The sequence below is a fragment of the Cydia amplana genome, chromosome 6, assembly GCF_948474715.1.
Source record: "Cydia amplana chromosome 6, ilCydAmpl1.1, whole genome shotgun sequence".
Lineage (NCBI taxonomy): Eukaryota > Metazoa > Arthropoda > Insecta > Lepidoptera > Tortricidae > Cydia > Cydia amplana.
The window spans coordinates 8827752-8852998 of NC_086074.1; the positions used below are offsets into that span (position 1 = coordinate 8827752).

The 25247-nt window shown below is 36.5% G+C and overlaps 1 protein-coding gene across 2 annotated transcripts in view; it reads left to right on the top strand.

Annotated features, from left to right (window-relative positions):
* The window catches only part of LOC134648838 (inositol-trisphosphate 3-kinase homolog), a 110773-nt gene that overhangs the window by 48081 nt on the left and 37445 nt on the right, over positions 1–25247 (top strand). Inside the window, exon 1 of one of the 2 annotated variants that reach the window (XM_063503413.1) lies at positions 19550–19813. The exons of the other annotated variant lie outside the window; for it this stretch is intronic. Coding sequence (XP_063359483.1) covers positions 19667–19813 — 147 coding nt within the window. The 5' untranslated portion in view covers positions 19550–19666. Of the gene's footprint in view, positions 1–19549; positions 19814–25247 lie in introns of those variants that run through there. 2 annotated transcript variants of the gene reach the window in all.

Genomic DNA, 25247 nt, shown 5'->3' on the forward strand with positions numbered 1-25247 from the left:
AATTCTCTTTCCAAACATGATGGTCGATAATGAAAATATATTCATTGTCGATCATCGCTGCTGTAGTACAGTACATATTACTTGCTTTGTTTTCAAAGTGCGTTTCAACTAATTAATATTTATTTAGAACGTTAAAAATATACTCGTACGATATGTTAAGGTCGGCGTTTTGGGTTCAGCCATTGTTCACAAATTTCTCACATTCCTGCAATATACACGCCTTTTTATGACTCATGTACTTTGTTTGTGGGGAGAGAGGATACCAAATGACAAGAAAGTATCAAAATACACAAAAGTGGAATGAACTTTAGTTTTTCCTTTGGTTACCTACAGGTTTCATTTGGTCGTTTATAGTTCGTTTTTTTTTAGCATTAGAAAGAACTTGCTTGATCTTGACATGTCTTTTAATTGAAAAACGCTTTTAAAAATCAAAAACTATTACTTATCAAAGCAGAAGAATATAAATTATCGTATTAGATTAATAATTGTTACATATTTGCCGTAACTTATTTTTAAAATGTGTTTTTCAATTAAAATACACATCAAGATTGTTTACCTTATTTCTAATGCTAAAAAAACGAACTATAAACGGCGAAATGACATAAAAAAATATCGAAATGAGCACCTACACGAATAGTTACTGCCCCTGCCCGTGCTATGTTATAGGACGCATTCAGTGGCAGCACCCGCCAGGGTATAAGGACAAAAAAAGTGTCCAAGGGTAAAACCCGAAAAAACGAGGTAAATAATATGAATGATATAATAAAAAGAAAATTCTAAATGAATGGATAGCGAGTCGTCTGCATGACATTGCGGAAAGAAACCTAAATAAACCGTAAGATAAATTAATTGGGTAGGGGCGCCAAGCATCCATGCCAGGGTCGCCAGACGTCGCGGGCGCCGTCTGCCGATAAGGGGTCGGGTCCCCTTGTTACGAACGTTCTGACATCAAGTGACCTGCGGACACCTCCAGTAGTTAAGGCTGGAGTCCACTAGACTCGCCTAAGCGAATCGAATCGAATCGCAATAATTCGCCTCCTATATTTTCTAATGCAACTGCGTCCATTGACGCGCTCTTCGTCAATGGACGCAGCCTTTAACATGTAGCAATGTCATCATCATCAAAGGGCCCTGTAAAATTATGTCAATGATTTAATTAAGAATCGATGAAATAATAAATCATACATTCCCTGTGTACAATGGCGTGCATGTGCATGTGCAACAATCTATATAATTCAATAGAAAATATGTGCATTTTGTAGAACAGCGATTAAAAAATCGGATTAACTGATAAGTAGGTATTTTTATCAATGTGATACGAGTCTTAGTGTATTTTGCTTGTACTGAGATTAAGTGCGAAAGGGTCTTCAAATCTAAATACATACGACTAATAATCACAGAATCAATAATAGTACTAAGTACAGAAGACTCACTCTCTAACAAAACGCGTCTGTTACGATCAGCACAGATATGGCCGCTAGCTGGCGACAGCGCCACGCGCGGCTTATGGCTTTCCCCAAAATTGGGGCGGAACGGATGTACTTTTAGCTACCTGTAGCAAAGCGACGAAATCGCGGAGTGAGCCACGCCTGCTAATAATAAAGGTAGATCATGGTCTAATAAAAACATGGTCTTCTCTTCCCAGAGTGTCACTTGCCTACGTCACAATAACATTGCCACTTTATTTCAACATTACATGTTACATGGGTACATTATATCTTAAGTTAAAATATTTCTTTATAATTTTATAATTTTCATTTATATGTATTTTATCTTAAATTTTACAATATCACCTCATTTTTAATTATTCGTTAGCAATATCTTCCGATTCACGAAAGAAATTTCAGACGTTCGGGTAATTCTGTTTACACTACTGGCAACACAGGATAGCGCTGTCACATTTGACAATCCGCCATTTTGTCCCTGACCGTCATCCTTGTCGAACGCGTATTAATTGTTATTTCCTTCTCGCTCAGTGTCAGCAGTCGCAGTGTTTTCCAAACTTTTCACGTCGTAAGCTTGGTAATTAATGTTTTGTTACGAAAATGGTTGGCTGCTCTATTCGGAACTGTAAGAGTAGGAGTGAAAAGTGCAGTATAGATTTGTTTTATTTTACTATGTTTCTACATGAATAACTTAAAATTAATGCCGTTAAAATAATTTTCACCGTCGGTTAAAATTCTCCCACATTTTAAAGTTTGAGAACCTGTAAACAGCATGATGACGTAGGCAAGTGACAGTTAGGTCATTCGCGAATCTCGGAAGAGAGTACCAGGCGGAGTATATTATTATACCATGAGGTAGATCATGTGCTCATGAAATGGCGTGTGAACGGAAAGAGTGCGATAAAACCGTGAGAATGTTTACCGTCTTGTGCTTCAAATGTCGCATTATAATGCGTCTGTGGCTGCATTCGGGGCAGCACCATTGTTGTTGTGCACCTACGTTTGTTGTACCATGTTTTGTAAACTTTAAAGTAGGACAATCAAACAGCGTACTAAACCGTTGCAGCCTGTACAACTTGATCGAGTTCTAAAACTTTTGTGTGTCGCGCTCTCTTTGTGTATTGGGGTAGGTTTTGGTTTTCCTCTTCCAACTTTAAGCGCCTTCTAACGTAGGTACTTATATATTGACACTATTTGTATATATGGTTATTTGTAAGAAATTCCATGTACCTAAACGTGACTAGTGCAGAATTGCAGATAGAGGCGGCTTTGCTTTTGTAGAATACTGCAGGCAGTAGAGAAAATTCAATACAAAGGTACTCTTTTTTTAAGCATTTGCCAAGAGTGAAATAGCTCATATGATTTTTACTAATCGTGGTTAAAAAAAATAGACTAATTTTAGCGAATAAGCTGTAAGTAATGCGTGGTAAGACTTTTTCATGTTTGAGAATTAATGTTGAATGTTATGGAAACGCTTTTACTTACCTACCTAATTCTAATTCTTTATTTTAGCCACAACAGCGTGTCAGAATACAGTGAAGGCGTAGAAATTGGTTTTACATAAATTAGTTTAGGTTCATACAGTAAGCATAAAATAAAATAAAATAGATAGTATTCAAATAGTTAGATATAGCACATACCTACGTATTTCTATGGTATTAACTATTTGGCCACTTTGGATGTCATCATCTAGGTATATGATGCTGACTGAACGCTCTAACCGTAATATTTTGTTTTACATATAGGTACCAAGTAACTATATGTATTAATAATTTAGGTCGTAAAACTTGAAAGTCATAAATATGTAGTGCTTGCTAGTTGCATTTCATTGCATAAAGACGGTGCTGAAAAGTTGTTTATAAATAAAGCCTAAAAAATATTTATTTATCACACATAACCTGTCATGCATGTAAAATATTATGCACATGCATATATATTTTATACTAAACCCCGTTTGTAGGTGTCCATGGGCGACCGTAATCGCTTACCATCAGGCGATTCATCTCATCGTTTGCCTCCTATATCATAAAAAAATTAAATAAGAATCTATCATAAAAAAATTAAATAAGAATCTATCATAAAAAACCGGACAAAAGACGGGTCTAATTAATCTGAACGACCTTTGGTTAAAACTGGTTAGTAACCAGTGGTTACCCTGATTCCACTCGAAGGTGACGTGACTCTAGACGATGCGTACATCTTTACTTGTTTGTAAACTTAATTGTTTGATAAAACATCTCAGTCACTAGGTCCGATTATGTATTACCGAGTTGGTCAAAGGCTAATTGATTAGCACGTGAGCAATTAATGGACCGTTAAAATCATAAAGGTATGTCTCATTAATCATTGATTTGACACGCGCGAACTTATGCAACTTATTTTTTTGCGCAAGACTGTATACGGGTAATGTACCTATAACTTAAACTGAATTAGTACATTTGACCTATTACTACTGGCAGTGACTATGCTACTAGTGGCAGGCGTGTCTCACTCCGCGATTTCGTCGCTTTGCTACAGGTAGCTAAAAGTACATCCATTCGGCCCCAATTTTGGGGTAAGCCATAAGCCGCGCGTGGCGCTGTCGCCTCCTAGCGGCCATATCTGTGCTGATCGTAACAGACGCGTTTTGTTAAAGAGTGAGTCTTCTGTACGGTCGACGTCAAAGATATGTTTACACTGTGGCACCTTACTCCTTTGTAATAAGGTGAAAAATGTAAACATATCTTTGACGTCGACTGTACTTAGTACTATTATTTATTCTGTGCTAGTGGTCCCTTTCTTTCTGCTATTATCAAATTAAATATCCTACTCCCTAGTCATTTGTCTAAGATGCACGTGATAAATTATCTCGTATAACATCTACGATGTGCTACACATTTTATGACCTTCTTTTAACCTGCTTGAAATCACGTTTCAAGCGATGTTATTTGCCAATCTATCGTAGACATAAGATAGTAAGTATAACGCATGTTTTAGTAGGTACTTGTGTCACTCAAGACAAGCGTGTCTCAATGGAAAGAGCCACCAGCCACTGTAACTCCGTGATAACCCGATTAACCAAAGGCTAGTAAACAGAAAACTGACAACCTCCATACAATATCGCTTGCCTTATCATTGTTGTAGGTGGCGCTATTTACCTAGTATTTCTGCATTTTAATATCTGTCACCTTATGCCATCTGTTATTTGGGCGTTTTTTTTTAAGTTGTCCCCTACACTTTTTTTTCAAATTTGGGATTTTTTAATGTTATTTCTACTCAGAATCACGAGCTCTTTCTATCCTAATATAGGAGAAAAAAAGTGTCCCAAAATTTCCATACATTTTTCGATCTTTCCATTCCGCGACCGCCATACAAAGTCTATGAAAAATGGTGACGGAATGGAAATATAAAACTTAGGACACTGTAGAAATAACATAAAAAATCCCAAATTTGAAAAAAAAGTGTAGCGGACAACTTAAAAAAAAACGCACATTTATGACTTCTGATCATAAATTTGGATCGGCCCGACCGTGGTAAGAGGCACAAAGTTAACACTATTGATTAATTTACTATACTCTCTCTCTCTTACTCAATGCAGTCGAACACGTGGTTTGAGCTAGTCGGGATGTGCTAAGTTACAGTAAGTACCACTGCACTTACCTACTCTGATACTGTATGTCACGCCAATAAAAACGGCATAAAATTTATATCTATTACTGACATAAATTATTACGTGACGGTATACGATATAGTAAGTATACATTGCGTCATATTAAAGTGATAGCACGAGTAGAATAGAAATGTTCTATAATAAAAAAATGCAGTTGAAACATTTCCCTAAGATATTATAAGAATAGATATAGTTGCATTATCTACACAAAAATTACTATTTTTATAAATAAGACTATCGACACAGGAAAAATTCACAATTTTTCCAAGGTTCAACTGCAATCTGTACCTCATTTGCTTGCTACATTATGAGTACATTAACACACCTAATTAAATAAAAAAATGTTTATCTGTTTATATATAATACTTACAATAATGAGTGCAAAGTCAACTTCAGTCATGTTGCATGATAATCACGGTAAAGGTAGATGAATAAGGCTTTAATATGTGGATAAGTAGTTGATGATTATCCATTTTTATATTTATTTTATTTGTTATCATTATCATCGTACATACTTATGGCTATGTGACGCCCTCTTATGGCTCTACAAATAAGATCGTGTCAGTTATTTTTGCGGCCTTCATTGTGTAACATATTATTGCAGGTGACTGTGGGCCCGATTCGGATTTTGAAATAGACATCTATTCGATATCTTTTAGACATCACCAAGATACGATAACGATATGTTTAAGATCTAACCTGTCAAATTTGACATTTCCGCGATTCTGGAGATACTCTTGAACGATTTCCACAAGATATGACATCGAGATCCAATTCACATCCAATAGATATCTAACACTATCTAACGTAAAAGTGACATGGGTTGCCCGAATTGCGCTGCAAAAGAGAACTAGTTGAAATCTAAACTATAATGTATCTAGAACACGGACCTAGAGAGTAAACTGGATCGAGTACACGGGCCAAAAAGTGTGTCCACATGAGAAGTCAAACCAGAGCCTTGCATCTCGTTCTAATTAGGGTGACCATAAGTCATATGTATGTGGGATATTAGGATAAGTTTAAATGTATAGTTTGGCCAAAATTTTTTCTCATTCGTGCATAGTCGTAGAGAATCATACTGTCTTTTCCCTATGCTAGTATAAATGCTCCAGAAAAGGGATGGATATAGATTTTTTTTCTCTTCTGTAAAACGCTTCACACAACCTTACTAAAGTGGTATCCAGACAAGACAATTTTTCGCCAATCTGATGAAATTCTCCGATCGAATCAGCAGGTGCAGACACATAAATGCCAATTTTCATAGTAATTATCTATGGAATGCAAATTTCCTGATCAAATCGACTGATTTGATCAGTCCCGTCTGGATACCACTTTAATTAAGTAAGTCAGTTATAAAAGCTGTTACAGATGGGATGAGCGTATTGGATCGCGATCATTGTTATACTTGGTCAACCAGATCTTGACAGTAGAAAAAGGGCGGCAAATTTGAAAAATTTAGGCGCGAAGGGATATCGTCCCATAGAAAATTTGAATTTCGCGCCTTTTTTTAATGACAAGATTTGGTTGACCAGCTATAATTGTGACGAAGGTGGTCCGCCGTACGTCCATTAAAAACACAGCTATATGTGAGAGCGAGACAGATATCCAGGGTCGCGGACCAGTATGCCCGTCTATTACAGTTTTTAACTAAGGCGCTTGTCACTAAGATAAGCATATTAGAGTTAGATCAAAGAGAATTCTAAATTCTCTTTAGCCCCCTCTAGACTATGTGCGTGAATCGCGGCTTCGCGCCGCGAATCGCGCACGGGTGTGGAGGGCCCTTTTGGTTCACTATTTATGCTCTTAATAATTTTACAAACTACCTATCACTATCAATATCATACTCATGGTGTGTTCATATACGTGATGGCTTCCCTTTTGCACACTTCAGCTATTCATTAAACGTAAGCGTCATCGTACTCATCGTAGATCTGTGATTGCAACAAAATTTTCAAATTTTCCGCCTTTGTCTACAGACGGAAATGTGTGTTCAGTCTATATAGAATCGATTACATATATGTAAATAGTTTGAACCAACGTTTCAGTAATTAAATATTATGTTTAAATCACATAAATATGAATCTGTAATGTTTAAGGACTTTGGATTTAAATTTTGGCAATTATATAGCTCTCATTACGTCACTCAAATAATTAAACATGCCGAAATAAAGATATACCTATTTATGTAAACTTTTTTTACATTAAGTACGTAATAATAATTCTGCAAGATCGATCCACATCGTGCCGACATCATAGTCACCCTAATGAGTTTGACAATATCGTTTTGTATTTTTATCGTAAAATTGAATAATTGTGACTTACCTGTGAAAAGATATTCCACAATCAGCATAGCTTTCACTTCTACAACCCCTCACACAACATGTTTTTAACCATTTTTTTTTAATATTTTACGAATAAATTCTGAGCGGCCATTTACGTATTTTGAAAATACACGAAAAGTTTGGGATACCAATTCATATTCAAAGTTACTACAATTTCTACCATGTTAAATTTAAATGCTTTATTTGTTGTGCGCATGTTTGGTTTAATCAGTTAATAACTACCTATCACTATCAATATCATACTCATGGTGTGTTCATATACGTGATGGCTTCCCTTTTGCACACTTCAGCTATTCATTAAACGTAAGCGTCATCGTACTCATCGTAGATCTGTGATTGCAACAAAATTTTCAAATTTTCCGCCTTTGTCTACAGACGGAAATGTGTGTTCAGTCTATATAGAATCGATTACATATATGTAAATAGTTTGAACCAACGTTTCAGTAATTAAATATTATGTTTAAATCACATAAATATGAATCTGTAATGTTTAAGGACTTTGGATTTAAATTTTGGCAATTATATAGCTCTCATTACGTCACTCAAATAATTAAACATGCCGAAATAAAGATATACCTATTTATGTAAACTTTTTTTACATTAAGTACGTAATAATAATTCTGCAAGATCGATCCACATCGTGCCGACATCATAGTCACCCTAATGAGTTTGACAATATCGTTTTGTATTTTTATCGTAAAATTGAATAATTGTGACTTACCTGTGAAAAGATATTCCACAATCAGCATAGCTTTCACTTCTACAACCCCTCACACAACATGTTTTTAACCATTTTTTTTTAATATTTTACGAATAAATTCTGAGCGGCCATTTACGTATTTTGAAAATACACGAAAAGTTTGGGATACCAATTCATATTCAAAGTTACTACAATTTCTACCATGTTAAATTTAAATGCTTTATTTGTTGTGCGCATGTTTGGTTTAATCAGTTAATAATATTGACATCATAATTATTTACAAATTACTTAAAAGTTATCAGAACTGTAATCTGAATATAGCACTAAAATTGTATAAGAAGGTAATTAATTTCAGTAGTATATTGATATGATTTCTACCACAGTGGTATCTTTTTAACATTGGCAACATGTGCGAGTGAGACACAGGGCTCTGGTTTTTCTATCTCAAGTGGACCGTTTTCTCTAGTCTGGTACGAACAACTTTCTGTCTCGGTGATAAGGTTCAAATTAGTATGGCAAAAAAAGTGACAGTTCCCTCCAGTTTAAAACATTATAACTTCATGATCTAGAATGGATCTAATACGTGTCGTCTCTTGTGAATATCTTGAAGTTCGAATACGGTAGTGTGCAATCTTTAACTAGGTAGGTAAGGTAGGTACTAGACAGCGGAATCACGCGTAACACAGGATCGAAACTTTGGTATGTACTCGTAATTCAAATTTAATGTTTGGGCTTTTTCTAAAATAAATATCGAAAACCCGATTCTTTCAAATCTGGACATTCTTGGGCTCATTCTACTCAGAATCGACAGCACTCTCCATCCTACCATTAAAAAAAGATGTCCCAAAATGTCCATTCCATTACGTCACGTTTTTAGTATGAGAAAAATGTTCACTTGTATGTAACGTGACGTAGTGGAATGTACAATTTTCATACAAAATTTTGGGACAAATTTTTTTATCACCAGGATTGAATATGCTAGTGATTCTGAGTTGAAAGAACCCAAAAACACCAGGATCTGGCAGAAACGGGTTTTCAATATTTATTTTAGAAAACGCTTGTTTACGTTGTCATTAAAATTATTTACCATCACTTGTACCAAATAAATAGGTCCCATTAACCATGGTAAATTTTTCATGAAATGCAAGTCGGTAGAGACAAAAATAGAGTCGGTCTACATAAACTAACTGCACCAATTTTGACAGAGCACACAGTGTGGGAGTGTCATTACAAACATCATATATTCATAGAAATTTGACGTTATGATAGGCTAACATGATTTATCTTAGCAAATGCTGTACACAGTTAGCATGCTCCAACTCTAGTTACTTACCTATTATTGCCTCCCCCAGAAGTATTTAGGTACCTAGGTACTTTTTTTTTTAAAGGCGGAAAATTGTGCAGAATGGAGAGCTTTGGTGCGTAAAACAACGAGCTCATGTGATTGCGCGCGACCCTCAGTCATGAGGAATCGAGGAAGAAGAAGAAGGTACCTTTTTCATGTCACGATGGAAAGATGCCATGCACAGTATACACAACAACTGTCAGTGTCATTTTCAATTTAGAATTCCTATCTCATGCCTTTTTTCGGTGGGGTGTGATTTCATTCGTTTAATTCGCGTCTCTCCATATTCTCTGAGACCTAAATTAAGTCAAGACGATGACGTTTTGGTCCACATTTTAATTGCAATGAGCGAGTACCTACATTGGAATGGGTATTTTTACGTCATGTTTTCTTTACCAAGTTTCCATTTAAACGTTTACAGGTATCAAAACAATAAAAACAGGGCTATTACAGTTGAGGTGGCCCATTTAGAATTACAAACACGACTTCGCATTCGCGTGATACTTCGACAATTGCGAGCATTTGTAAATATGTATGTGACAAAAATAGAAAGGTTTAAGACGACTGACAACAATTTGTGACTTGTCTATAACTACAGTAGTAATCAATGAAAATTAATTACTGCCTATTAGCACTCTAGTAACAACATAAATACCTACCTACACCTACTGTACTGCAGGTATATTTATTTATAAAAGTCATGTTTTTCGTAGGGTGTATTCACGAAGCGTTCATGACCGGTTCTAATTTAGTTAGTGATTTGATTTATCAGTTCGCGGTCACATATTATATGCGACTACATTATGAGTCAAGTCTGATTAACTATTTCTTAAATAGGTCCTACCTGCGCAAGTCCCTTTGAAGCAATAGTAATAAACAACTTTTTAATCAAGCAGAATAGTCTGCGAGCGATGCTACAAAATTGCCGGAAGAGTAAATTTATCCATTTTCCCTTTAATACAAAAATGCAATATCGTACAGATTACTTTTAACAGTACCGGGTATAGTACCGCACTAAGGGACAGCTAAGGGGCTAGAAAATAAGGTCATAGTGGCGCCAGCAACATTGTGTAAGTTAGTAGATAAATACTCGTAGCGTATTCGTAAATATATTGTTATGGTTTGGGCGTCGGAAGCTGCAGCGAGTCAGGCCGCGTAGCCAACGTGCCAATCGCTTACGCTCCGTAGCGATCGAAACGCAACTGTCACTGTTGTACTAATATGGAAGAGTGATAGAGAGACACAAAGCGTTTCGTTGTCGAAGCGATAGCGATTGTCAGCTTGGCTAGGCCGGCAGGGCAGCGCCGGCGGCGATATCATATCGCACGCAATCTAGTTCAAACCGCCCCGCGAGATAAACCTACAGAACATGCTAATTGCAATCCAATTTGTATAATCGCTATAGCCCGATTGATGACGTAAGTAAACGCCATTATAACATTCACGTTTATTCAAATTAAGCGATATTATATGTTTATATTTGGTGAATATACGCGTGTTTACAGCGGAATTGGATGTATCGATACTTAAAGCACATTGCTCGAAAATAGTAGTAGTAAACATGTTCTGTAATACATGCGTCAATGCATGATCAGATTACAAACTTTGTATTACAAATGTATATACTATCTGAACTATCACTATTAACATTTGATGCCTCGATTCGGATTTTGAAATAGACATCTGCTAGATATCTTTTAGACATCGCCAAGATACTATAACGATATGTTTAAGATCTAACCTGTCAAATTTGACATTTGCGCGATTTTGGAGATACTCTTGAACGATTTCCACAAGATATGACTTAGAGATCCAATCCATATCTAATAGATAACTCTGTCTAACGTAAAAGTGACATTGGTTGCCCGAATTGCGCTGCAAAAGAGAACTAGTTGCAATCTAAACTATAACGTATCTGGAATGGATCTAGTACGTGTCGTCTCTTGTGAATATCTTGAAGTTCGAATACGACAGTGTGTACTTGAACATTTACAACCTATGGCTAAAAGGTGGAAGTTCTCTTAAATCGAAACCTTTTTTAAATTAAAATAAGTAACTAGTAACAATTTCAATGTTTTACTTGAGAAGGAAATAAATAGGTAGCTCGAGTATTTCAATATTATTGACGCTCAAACTTCGGGCACAGCCTTAGAAGTTTAATTTATTATATCCACCGGTCGTATATATCAGCGTCTCTACCTCGTTGCCGACTTCTGTAACATTTTTTTTTGTTCGAACGTGACTAACCGAGGCGCGTTGGTATCATATTTTTACGTTTCGAAAATCATTTGTAGTTTAGAGATAAACCATGTAGTTTTGTGTAAAATGCACCGTTTCTAGGTAGGTATTCACATTTTTAAATATTACGTTGATTTGATATTATTCTCAGTTCATTGCATCTTCCGCACTTTTATCTAATAAGTCGCTTTTACCAAAAAATATACACTTAGAATCTAAATGCAAATCTCTAGGTATTGTTATTCGTAAAATACCTAATGGGTTTTATTTAAAATGAATACATATACACGATGATTTTTAATCGGTGACAGGAGTAGAAAAATATTAATATCTAGCCCAAATTAAACTTATTAGGCTAGGTCTCACGCAATTATCTAATTGTTTAATTAATTAAAAGTTAAAACATAATTAAAACTAATAACCACTAAATATATGGTTATCCTACATGAATAACATGAAGTAACTACGATACGTCAAGTCAAGTGCCATCGATATGGCGGAAAATTTGACGGATCTATGACTTTGTTTATGAATATAACAATGACAGTGACAAGTTATTACTCATAAATGATCAATTGCCATTAAGTTTGTAAAGAGGCTATAACTCATAGATACCGATTAGTAGAGTGACAAGGATTTAAGGATAAAATTGATCTCAAAATTAAAATTATGATACAAAAAAAAAACTAGTTTGTTTCCATGTAATTACGACTTCAACGTGATCTACATCAATTACTGAGTTAGAAAAAAATGTTCCTGATCAAGTGATCACCGACTAAAAATCATCGTGTATGGCAGTATTCGCCCATTATAGACGACAGATTTATGTTGCTATGTTTCTTAGGCCGAACACCTGAAAAATTTACACGAGCTTTCACTTAATTTACACGAACCTAGCCGCATACAATAGTTAAATATATGTATTATGCAAATTAATGTTCATGCCAAGCTTCGTGTAATTTAAGCATGTCATTTTAAAATGAGAGATAGAGATTAAATGATGTAACTTCGATTGTATGGGACCGGCTTTATGACGGCGGGTTCGTGTAACTCTTAATTTTAAATTCCTCTTCTAAACATTAGGTAGGCACTTAGCTTGTTGACATTAAGCATTATAGTGTTAATTGTTATTACAATGCCTCATGAGAATCGATAAAAAATATACAAATATTTTTCAAACAACTAAAATCACAAATAATTAATCAAAGACATTGTTGTCGGCCAAAGGAGGAACACAGCTCACGTGCACGCGCGCTTAACGAGATTATCTCATTGACGTCAGACGGGCCACGAAAATCGCTGGCCTGCATTTAAAATGCCTGCTACATATAGACACAATCTAAAAAGAATTAGAAACTTAAACGAATTATTTTTTCGGTAATAAAAATTTAATAAGGTCAGTTTTATTTCAATTTTTATCTGAATTAGTTTTTATATTTAACAGATTTTCGTCATACGCAGAACATAAGAGAACCTACTTACTTAAAACACGCAAAAAACAGAATCATACAGTGTCCAGTCCAGAGACTCTACATCGAACCACGATCAAGTATGCCACACAAATTATATTTAACTTTAAAGAACACGGGTTGTTGATTCTGTATCAAGTTCAAGTTGGAAACCTCATGGATATCAACGATTTCTAACACAGTGTATTCTGAGGGACTGTTTCTCTGTCACCTTTGTCAATTACGTCTTTAATTAGAGTAAAAGAGAAATATGACGCAATTTACGAACTACTGCTAAGGTGTTCTCGGGAGACCCTCTGACTACCTGATATCCTCGCAAGCATAAGCAGCTCGTTATATCCTCGTACAGTCAGCAGCAATAGTTGCTAAGCGGGCGAGGTATTCAAAATGATCTTGACGCGACTTTATTGTCAAGAGAATAAGAGCGCGTCAATGCAATTTTGAACACCTCGCCCGCTTAGCTACTTCTGCTGCTGACTGTACATATACATAACGTACCTATGCGAAATGATATTTTAGAGACTAAGTTCAAAGTTGTGTTAAATTATTATAAAAACATGTTTATTTAAAATAAATATTCATATTTTTAATACTGTATTTGATAGCGTTAAATGCAAAAAAAGGTTACTCCGATGCGATGCGATATGCTTAACGGCAACACTTTATCCATCGCTATCGAAAACACAAAAGTTGGCATTTTATAGTTCAAATGTTATACTGTTTATTAAGGTGACATTCAGGTGGCAAATGCAGCTGCATTATTGCGCCAGAGTTAACGCGGGCGCTGTCACTGTCAATTTCCTTGATATGCTAAAATATTTATATATTTATACATAAGATCAATAAATACACTCGCGCTTCCCACTTACATGTGATCTCATTTTTGGATGCAGGCTGCAAGAACCATTGGACGAATTTTAGCGCTGCTCTTTAGATGAAAAGAGGTGCATTGAGTTATTATTACCTACCTGCCATAGAGAAACAATACCAAAATACGTTTTATAAAATTCAGATTTAATTTTATGACGAGTCAAGTCATTCTTTGTAAGTCAATGTCACTGAATGCCAAAATCGTGACTCAATCCACCAATCAGGGCATCTGACAAAACATCGACATTTTCAGTCGGTTGTCTTCGTGTCTTTGTTATGGGCTGTACGCTATCTTTTGTTAGACGCTTAGCTGTATATCTTATCGTGTCTAACTGTGTAATTGCTTTATGAGTAAATGAGATAAGTAACAATCTTCGTGAACTGTATTGATCAGGCAGAAGGATCAAAGTTGATTGTTATAAATTGTAAATGTTTATATTCAAAAATATTTTTCTACTTGTATTGTGTACTTCGTGGGCGTTGAGTCTAATCACAACATGTGGCTTAAACTGTTTATCTTCTAGTCATTTAGAAGTCCTATTATTGTTGTAATAGCTTCGGACATTATTAGAAGTTTGTAAGCAACTAACAATAGCTTGGTTAGTACACATCAATACCTATTCACTTGTGTTTAAAGGACCTTTTGTTTGGACAAGTCAGTTTGTCAATCAAAGCTTTTAAAAGAAAACTACTTTCTCTAAAGAAAGTGTGTCTTTACAACTATTTACATTACTTTTTAATTGCTCTGTTCACCTATCCTCTATTAGACACTCCTACTTTCATTTACCTCGAGCACTAATCTTAACGACCTGCCGTCACTTTCTCCAAATGTTTCCAAGTCGCGACCTATCTTAACCGACAATGAAGTTAATTTATATTTAATGCGCCTCATAGATAGGAACATAATATTCTTAAAACAGAATGCTATCTTAATCACGAGTTTCACGACTGTTTTGGTTTACCTAACCATAATACGTTTCTGGAAATTGCAGTTAAGATGGATTGATTAATTTTGAACTCTAGGAGTATAGTGGGTAGGTTATTTATGGCGTGGCCGGTGGCGGAACCCCATCCCGCGGAGCGTGCCTGGCCTATAATAAGAATAACCGTGCTTTGCGACGGGCGGGGAGCCGGGGTCCATGGACTCGGCCCTGGTACACGCCGCGAGCTTAAATTTCTCTCTATGCAAGATTATATTCAATTGGTTAAACAAACGTGTTGTTTCATTAGTTATCGGTGATTGATTATTCATTGTCAAGTGTCATTTGAATTTAAAATAAACGCGATACTGACTGAGATTGTGAAGTGTTGGCAGAGTAAGGTTATGTTGACAAAGCAAAAGTTGATTACATGCGTAAGTACATTTTAAGTTTAATATACTTTATAAAATATTGGAAATCATGTTTTATGCAGTACATATTTCTGTCTCTCTTTCATTAAAAACTTTTGTAGTTAGTATTTTAAGCCAGGTGACATTTTAGGATAATATTTTTTACCATGGATTATTAAGGTTACTTATAAATGATTGATTAGATACTTTTTTTTACTTAGTACCTACTAATTATCATAGTACGTACACGTACAAGGTATAAAACCTACACACCTATAATTAAATTAACCGATTGTTAATTGCCAGGTTACGTACATGCCGCTTGTCAATCTAATAGTTACACACGCATAAATCTAGATTGACCAATTAAATTTACCTATTTTTAGCCTAAACACGTAAGTGAATGAATAATATGTTTGTTGTAACAATGATTATACTAATCCATAAGCTGCTGTTGACGGGCGATGTCCGTTAGATGCTCATTAAAAACTTGTCCAAGAAAGGAAGAGTTGCCGATGACGCGCGGCACGTAGGCCACGCCGTGCCGCGCCAACAAACTAGCAACGGATTAAAACTGATTAAAATCAAGTTTCCACTGCCGTCATCGTTTACTATGTAAATAAATCTTTTTAATAATATCTTGATACAATATATTTCTTAACACATTTTAATCTTACCAGTTTCTTCCATTTTTGGATTTATTTTTATCTGGTCTGATGATTATCCTCTTTTAATATGCTTTAAATCGTTTAGAATTAAATATGTTTATGATTAGGTGAGCGTTTTCCAAAAAAAGTGTACATTTCATTCATGTCTTCAAAATATTGACTTCTTGGGCTCATTTTACTCAGAATCATTTGTACATTCACGCCTCATACATAAAAAAATGTGTCCAAAAATTTCCTTTCCTGATCGTCACATTCTTGTATGAAATTTTTTTTATTTGTATGAACGTGACGCACTGGAAAAACTTTTTTCATACAAAATTTTGGGACACATTTTTTCATGTATGAGGCGTGAATGTACAAATGATTCTGAGTAAAATGAGCCCAAGAAGTCAATATTTTGAAGACATGAATGACATGTGCACTTTTTTTTGGAAAACGCTCAGGTATCAGTTTAAAATGCTAAACTTTTTTTTACCAAGAGATCAGCTAGAGCAGCTTAATATTTGAAACTGATAATAATAAATAGGGATCGGTCTCACTAAATAAATGTTTACGCACTGATAAAGTTAAATACTTACTTCTATATATGTACTCGTAAATAGTAAGAATTATATAGGAAAACCGAATTAAAAACGGGTAGTCAGCAAAAACATGAATGTACCTAAATGATGTACTTCACGTATTTTGTTTGTTAATTTTTACATAAAATAAACATCAATGACTAATAGACAAATGAGCGACATTAAAAAACTTAGCGAGATTTTGTGCGGCTGGAGGGAATTAAAGACTCGAGTGTACAACATTCTTACCCCCGGAGTTACACACAATGTTTTTCATCACACTTGCGAAGAACAAACTAAATTTTCACCTCAGCAGCTCGAACAAGGGTACTTTGCTACTTAAAAACAATGAGCAAAATCGCATTTTGCTCACTGAGTGAGACAAAATGAGCAAAATGCGATTTTGCTCACTCAGTGAGCAAAATGCGATTTTGCTCACTAGTTTTAAGTAGCAAAGTACCCTTGTTCGAGCTGCTGAGGTAAAAACTTAATTGTCGGTATATCTTAAGAAAACATGAGTGAATAGGTAAGTGATGAAGAAGGAATACATTTTTCGGGTTCTCTAATAGGTTCTCACTGCTGAGGTGAAAAGTTTTGTGAACTACACGAGATCAAAGTTATTTACATCTCGTGCGCTTTTGAGTCCCTTACTACGCTCTAGATTCTAAATTAGATTCACTCGCTACGCTCGTGAATCTAGTATAGAATCTTTCGCTTGCACGGGACTCAAAATAAGCACTCGAAGAAATATCAAACTTTGATCTCTTGTTGTACAAATAACTATTTAAGCGAAAAAGTTAGAGCTTTCTTTTCACAAACCGTAACTCTCACGGGAACAATATAGGCCTTTGTCCTTCAGTACACCTGCATAAAATAAGATCTTCTTCGAGCAAGTGTGATGAAAATAGGTAAATAAAAGCAAAGCAGGCGTTTAATTCGAATTTTTGGCCTGAGAACTGTCAAGAACAAAAATGGATGTTAAAAGATTAATTTAGCGGTCGCACGAGCAAATCGGGTTGGGTAAGCGCACGCGCGCCTATTATGTCGATGCGATGCGTGATCCAAGGGTCTTCTTGACTACCATTCTGGCCCTAGGATATATTTAAACCGCTGACCGAACAAGCTTACCAGGAAAGCTTATGGTCTAATGGCATTACTCAGTTCAATCGTTTGTCTTAATCTTGGTATAATTTTGACTTATATATTTGTAAGAAAGAGATAAAACATAAATTTGCTAATTGAGGCTTAATGTAAAGTTTCTCGAATAAGGGGCTTAGAGTACGTACACTTGTTATGGATTTAGAGGTTACTCCTTAACTGCCAACAAACCACTCTGTGGTTTGGCAGAAGAATATATGTAATTAGTTATAAGAAAGATCTCTGAATAAACTTTTTATTTATTTATTATTATTTTTATTTAAAGTGGTTTGACTGAATTGAAAGTGCAATCAACAAGTTATATGGTATAGTAATTTGTGAACTTTTAAGTTATACAAACACATATAACATATCTACTTTCCTCATAGCTGCCTGGGATCTCTGGACTTGGGGTATCGGGCTGCAGTTCACCGTCAAAAACTCAAAAATTAATACATATTTTGCAAACAAAAATATTTAAAATTATTAAACGTGTCTTAAATTTAATGGGCTCAGTATTAATTAGATGTTACGCGAGTTACGCTAACAGCTAGAGTTACTTAAGTCTTGTGAACACAAAGTAGGTCGTTTTTATATCAAATGTATGTAAATTACATAGGCCATAGGGGATTTTGGGACTCCCCAAACGGTACCACTTTGCACCCCAGCATCTTTAGATTTCTTGTAGCATGAACTACTACAAGCATGAGCAGTCAAACTAATTATGCATAATTTTTTATAAGAAAATTGCACTAATTTACATTATTTGAATGAATAACAAGTTTGTTTAATAATAATTAGGTACCTACGAGTTACGCAAGTCAGCCTTGATTAGTGTTCTGATTGCGAACTGACTTACTCATCTCGCTGTACACCACATACACGCAGATGAATCTCGTTGGGTCATATCTACCTACTGTCAGACAGATAGGCATCTTCAATAAATATGTGGTACAGATGTGTACTTGGGAAGTTCATTTTCTAGGAAAATTTAATTGGGTACTTGTTACGAACCTACCTGTATTAAAATAACAATAGGTATCGGCTAATGCGTAATACAGATTGTCGCCGTTTGTCGCAGATTGTTAAGTTCAACACGCAATCAAATGTATGAATAGGCACGTAACGAAGCCAAGGCATGCTAAGTTCATTGACATAGGTGGTCGAGGCTGTCGCCGGAATCGATAGTAAACACCAGCGACTGTCGCCCTGATACGAACCTACAATATTTGCTCAGCTCGGAGTACTGAAGGCCTTAGCCTTGCGGATTTAGGGTTCTACCATTTTTAGGGTTCCGTACCCAAAGGGTAAAAACGGGACCCTATTACTAAGACTCCGCTGTCCGTCCGTCCGTCCGTCCGTCCGTCCGTCCGTCCGTCCGTCTGTCCGTCCGTCCGTCTGTCACCAGGCTGTATCTCACGAACCGTGATAGCTAGACAGTTGAAATTTTCACAGATGATGTATTTCTGTTGCCGCTATAACAACAAATACTAAAAACAAAATAAAATAAAGATTTAAGTGGGGCTCCCATACAACAAACGTGATTTTTGACCGAAGTTAAGCAACGTCGGGCGGGGTCAGTACTTGGATGGGTGACCGTTTTTTTGCTTGTTTTGCTCTATTTTTTGTTGATGGTGCGGAACCCTCCGTGCGCGAGTTCGACTCGCACTTGGCCGGTTTTTGTCCTAAAAGCGGGTCAGGTCGGCGGCCGGCGTCGTGGTGCAAGGAAAGCCGCTGAAGTGGTCGCGGTTTCCTTTTTGCAAGCGCCCCACGCATGCGCGGGGGGCGCGCGTACGTCAGTGTTGCGTGGGGCCGACGTTCACTTCGGACGCGCTGCTGGCGCTCGTCCATGACCGTTTCTTTCGGACAGTGCTAGTAAGGAGGGACAAGTGTGGTTTTGTGTGAAGAGTGCGATGAGCGGCGGCGGCGCGGACGTGGCGTCCCGGGCGCGGGCGGGCCCCGCCACCCTGCCCACCGAGTTCCCCGCCCGACTCTACATGAGGGCGCTCCGCCAGTACCAGAAGCTGCTTGATCTCAGGCGACTCACTTCCAAAGACAAAGTAAGTGCCACATCTCGAAAGGATGCTGTTTACGTATGCGTAGCATGCGCGGCGATCGACGTGCTCTCAATCGTACCTATATTGCTCTAAGCAGTAGCAGTAGCAGAGTGAATATTGCTTAAAAAAGGAAAGTTAAAAAAAATGCATAATTATAGGTTTTAGTTATTAAAATGCAAATATATCCTTAACAATTCTAGATTCCTGATAGTTTAATAGGATTATGTCATAATTTGTTTCATTAAAACGGAATCAATACTCAGAGAAATAATTGATCATGATAATATGTACATAGGTACGTAAATAGTAAATACACAAATACATTTGCTAGCTACATATATCCTAACAAAGTATACCTCTTAGACTTAAGTAGGTGTTTATAGGAAGTTGATACAGAGCTTAGTCTGAATAAAATTTAAATAGTTAACATTACTAATTACTACACCATGGTGATTTGTTAATAGGTATATAGGTACCTATTTATGTACATAAGGAGTTACTAGTAACCATATATATAATTATAATATAACGAGTTACATCAACGACATTGATATTCAGATACTTACTGTATGTATATTTTGCTGTGGATAAAGCCTAACCTTGGTAAAGCACAGTTGATAAAAACTTAAAGATACTTTCAAGTAGGTATCGCGTTTTTATCACGGTGAGCCTATTTACATTAAGATACGCTTATGTTCGTAAATATGATTTATATTAATTACATATATACCTACATTTTTAGGGTTCCGTACCCAAAGGGTAAAAACGGGACTCTATTACTAAGACTCCGCTGTCCGTCCGTCCGTCCGTCCGTCCGTCCGTCCGTCCGTCCGTCCGTCCGTCCGTCCGTCCCTCTGTCACCAGGCTGTATCTCACGAACCGTGATAGCTAGACAGTTGAAATTTTCACAGATGATGTATTTCTGTTGCCGTTATAACAACAAATACTAAAAACTGTATAAAATAAAGATTTAAGTGGGGCTCCCATACAACAAACGTGATTGTTGACCGAAGTTAAGCAACGTCGGGCGGGGTCAGTACTTGGATGGGTGACCGTTTTTTTGCTTGTTTTGCTCTATTTTTTGTTGATGGTGCGGAACCCTCCGTGCGCGAGTCCGACTCGCACTTGGCCGGTTTTTTTTTACTTTAAGTGACATCATATAGATATGTAGCTAGGTAAATAGTTTTATTACAAGGTAGAACAGTAGGTACGTGTTGCTATTCGACACACAGGTTATTCACATAAACAAGTTAATGGATATTATATTAGACTATTGACTTTGGACTGGTTTTGCTCAATTAGAATGCGTAACTAAATAAAGGCCGTGGCAGGATAAGGGACAATCTTGTGCCTTAACAGCTTTTCGGCCTGATTATTTTTCTGATGATGGGTCACGTCATTAGTAAGTGTTATACTAAATTTCAGCATTCGCCTCATCTTATTTTTTTAACAAAAAATAAATAATAAAAAAAATGATTTTTCATGAATAACTCCGTTTGAATGGATCGAATTAGTTGGTGCTTTGCACATATACAGTACACTTAGTTAATACCCGCAATTTGTTCCTATAAACCGGATAACACTCCACATAAAAAATAAAAATATGTGTGTCAACCATATGTGCAAAGCATGAAGTACTCGTAATTCGATCCATTCAAACGGAGTTATTCATGAAAAATCATTTTTCATGACGTGACCCATCATCAGAAAAAAAAATCAGGCTGAAAAGCTGTTAACACGCACAAGGTGGTGGTGGTGGTGAAGGCACAAGATGGTCCCTTATCCTGCCACGGCCTTACTGTTTATTACTTTACCTGTTTTTAATTAATTGGAACTGGAGGAGGAATTTCATCTCATCTCGCGTTACTCGCTCGGACTCATATATTGTACTTGCTCATAATAATATTGTAGGTGCATAAAATAGCAATAATTCAGCTTATGTACAGTCAGCAAAGCTATTCGTTTGGTAGTTTGGTCATAATACACATTTGTAGTTGTAGGTCTGTACGTCCCACCCGGCACATGACTCATCTCATATGCACGAGAAAGATAAATAAACATACAATCGTTTGTTTTTTTTAAATATTAACAGTTTTTTTTACCATGAAGCGGTGGTGGCCTAGCGGTAAAAGCATGCGACTTTCAATCCGGAGGTCGCGGGTTCAAAGTTTGAACTTCAAACCCCGGCTGGTACCAATAAGTTTAGCTCGTAACTTATGTACGAAATATAATTTGACATCGTGAGGAAACCGGACTAATCCCAACATGGCCTAGTTTCCCCTCTGGGTTGGAAGGTCACTTGGCAGTCGCTATCGTAAAAACTAGTGCCTACGCCAATTCTCAGGATTATTTAGTTGCTAAGCGGACCCCAGGCTCCTATGATCCGTGGCAAAAAGCCGGGATAAACGCGAGGACAGCCCTAGTAGCACGGTCGCATTTTTATCGTTTATCACCTTGCCTGTCACGTTCTAACAAGTATGTAAGTGCGAAAGTTGGGGGCATAGTGATAGTGGATAAAAATGGAACCGTGCTGAGCCCGCAGAACAGTTTTTTTAACCAGATTGGATTGTTGCGTTGCCATTTTTTACAACAGGAAAAATAAATAGGCATATCTATAATAAGTTATTGGCAAAAATTTCATTTTTGGTACAAGCTTTTATCGCTAACTGTACTTTTCTTACGACAGACAACTAATACTCATCGAGACAATTCTAAAAACCCCTAACACACTTAGGTTGCGTTGTTTCATCACAGAGTTCCTATGGCCACCTCCTGTCTCCATCATCAGATCAGCTCGATTACTTATACCATAATATTGCATTGTCACCCGACTTACATGTGTATGCAAAATTTCAGCTCAATCGGAAACCGGGAAGTAGATCAAATTTAACTTGCAAGATTCCATTACATAGTTACATACAGGTCGACCTAATAAAAGCTTGTTAAAAATGTTATGTTTTATTTGTGTATACTTTATCGGGCTGTGAGGTAACAGTTTCTATATTTGTGATAGATAGCGTACGTGTGTACACACAGATAAGCTCGCGAGGGAGTGGAGTGAGCGTACTGCGGTGCCTACAGACTCAGACTCCGCATTATGAAGCGATTAGGAAGACCACACATTAGTCGGGCCACACAACACAAGCCTTATATATTTTGTGCTTACTGTGGAACTAGGTCGGTTTCTGTAAAATTGTCCAGTGTTTATTTATTTGTTTAAACTGTTTAAAGTCAAGTTAAAGAGAGTCCATTAATACTATGCTAGGGGTTGCACCGCTCAGTTGCATACCACATGATATTGGATGATTTTATTACTTTTACAATCAGTTAACATAAGTAAAGGACACCGTTTTACAACGTCACAACCAATGTACAAACAGATTGACATATTTACATTAAATATAAGAGAACATCGCGCCTGACAATAAATAGCAAAGAGGCCTTTGACCGGTGTATAGCCGGTTAGACTTGTAAAATCGTAACTGTTGCATAACATTAGCGTCTAAAAGGGCTGAAAGCTTACAATTTGTATTACAAGTAGTATTACAAGTCTTTCTTTTCCCAATAATTGTAAAGAGTCCAATAACCCCATACTTCATTTTTGTGTTTTTTTAATCGGCTGTGTCGCAGCATTCTGCAACTCCAGGGGACAAAAGGTGCTAAAATGAGCTCGCGTTATATGTTACGGGTTTTTAGGGTTCCGTAGCCAAATGGCAAAAAACGGAACCCTTATAGATTCGTCATGTCCGTCTGTCTGTCTGTCTGTCTGTCTGTCCGTCCGTATGTCACAGCCACTTTTCTCCAAAACTATAAGAACTATGCTATTGAAACTTGGTAAGTAGATGTATTCTGTGAACCGCATTGAGATTTTCACACAAAAATAGAAAAAAAACAATAAATTTTGGGGGTTCCCCATACTTAGAACTGAAACTCAAAAAATTTTTTTTCATCAAACCCATACGTGTGGGGTGTCTATGGATAGGTCTTCAAAAATGATATTGAGGTTTCTAATATAATTTTTTTCTAAACTGAATAGTTTGCGCGAGAGACACTTCCAAAGTGGTAAAATGTGTCCCCCCCCCCCCCCCTGTAACTTCTATAATAAGAGAATACTAAAACTAAAAAAAATATATGATGTACATTACCATGTAAACTTCCACCGAAAATTGGTTTGAACGAGATCTAGTAAGTAGTTTTTTTTAATACGTCATAAATCGCCTAAATACGGAACCCTTCATGGGCGAGTCCGACTCGCACTTGGCCGCTTTTTTTTATAAAACACGTGTCAGGGCGTAAACTGCAATGAATCATACACAATGGGTGTCCGTTAAAAATTATCCAAACTAATAATTTAACGGACATTTTACGGTACATTTTAATGATATTTTGATAGTAGTCAAAAATAATCATCATAAGATGTATTATAAAATAAATAAGTATTATAAAATAAATAAGATTTAAAAGAAAAAAATAATCATCAAATTGTCTGACAAAACACTTCGCCGTATATATTTCTAAACCTAAGTAATAACTAATAAAGGGGGACAAAAACGCTCTGATATATTGCCCTAATGTGCGCGGTGAGATCGAGACGCCTTTAGGTACCTTCATCAAGTTAAACTATGTATTTACTTATTACTCTTATTAGGTATGTGATCTGTGGTTGCGTTGCGACTATTGCGAGGTTACCTTCAATGGCGTGGGATTGTCGACAACGGCGACCGATCCGGGTCGGATAATGATACTTGTTATGAGAATCTGCAACTATACCTACCTCTCATAGGCTCATTATTTCACTGATGCGATCTAGCGGTATAATAGACATAACAGTCAGTTAAAAATGGTTCTGACACAAAAGTCATTTTATTACAACGGTTCAATCGAATTTTGAGACTTCTTAAGTTCTTCAGAGCCAATAACCTAATAAAGTTGTGTAATATAAAATATAAGCCAACAGTTATGTCAATATCAAGTATTATTTAGGGTCAAGTTTAAATTATGATCGATATTTGCTGTGAACCTATAAAGTAAACTGTAGGTAAAATCGTGATAAAAATAGAATAACGGCCACCCGCAGCAGATGACGGCTAAAACCGGCTACATTTACATTGTAAACGGCGTTGTTGCATTCAATGTACTAGTATTCATGCAGTTCTAATTTGAGCGACCTAGGTCATGAGAAACATTAACTGTTTTAATACATGTACTCGAGCTTAAAGTGAACATTTTATTGGACTAATAACTAAAAAATATACGGCTCGCACTATTTATAAATGTACCTAATGTAATGATAGGGGTCGCAAATCCATACTAATTATTATAACTGCGAAAGTGTGTCACCTCTTTTCGCTTAAACCGATGAACGGAATTTAGTAAAAACGTAGTATAGGTAGAGACAGTTTGAGTCCCGGGGAAGAACATAATAGTTTTTATCCCA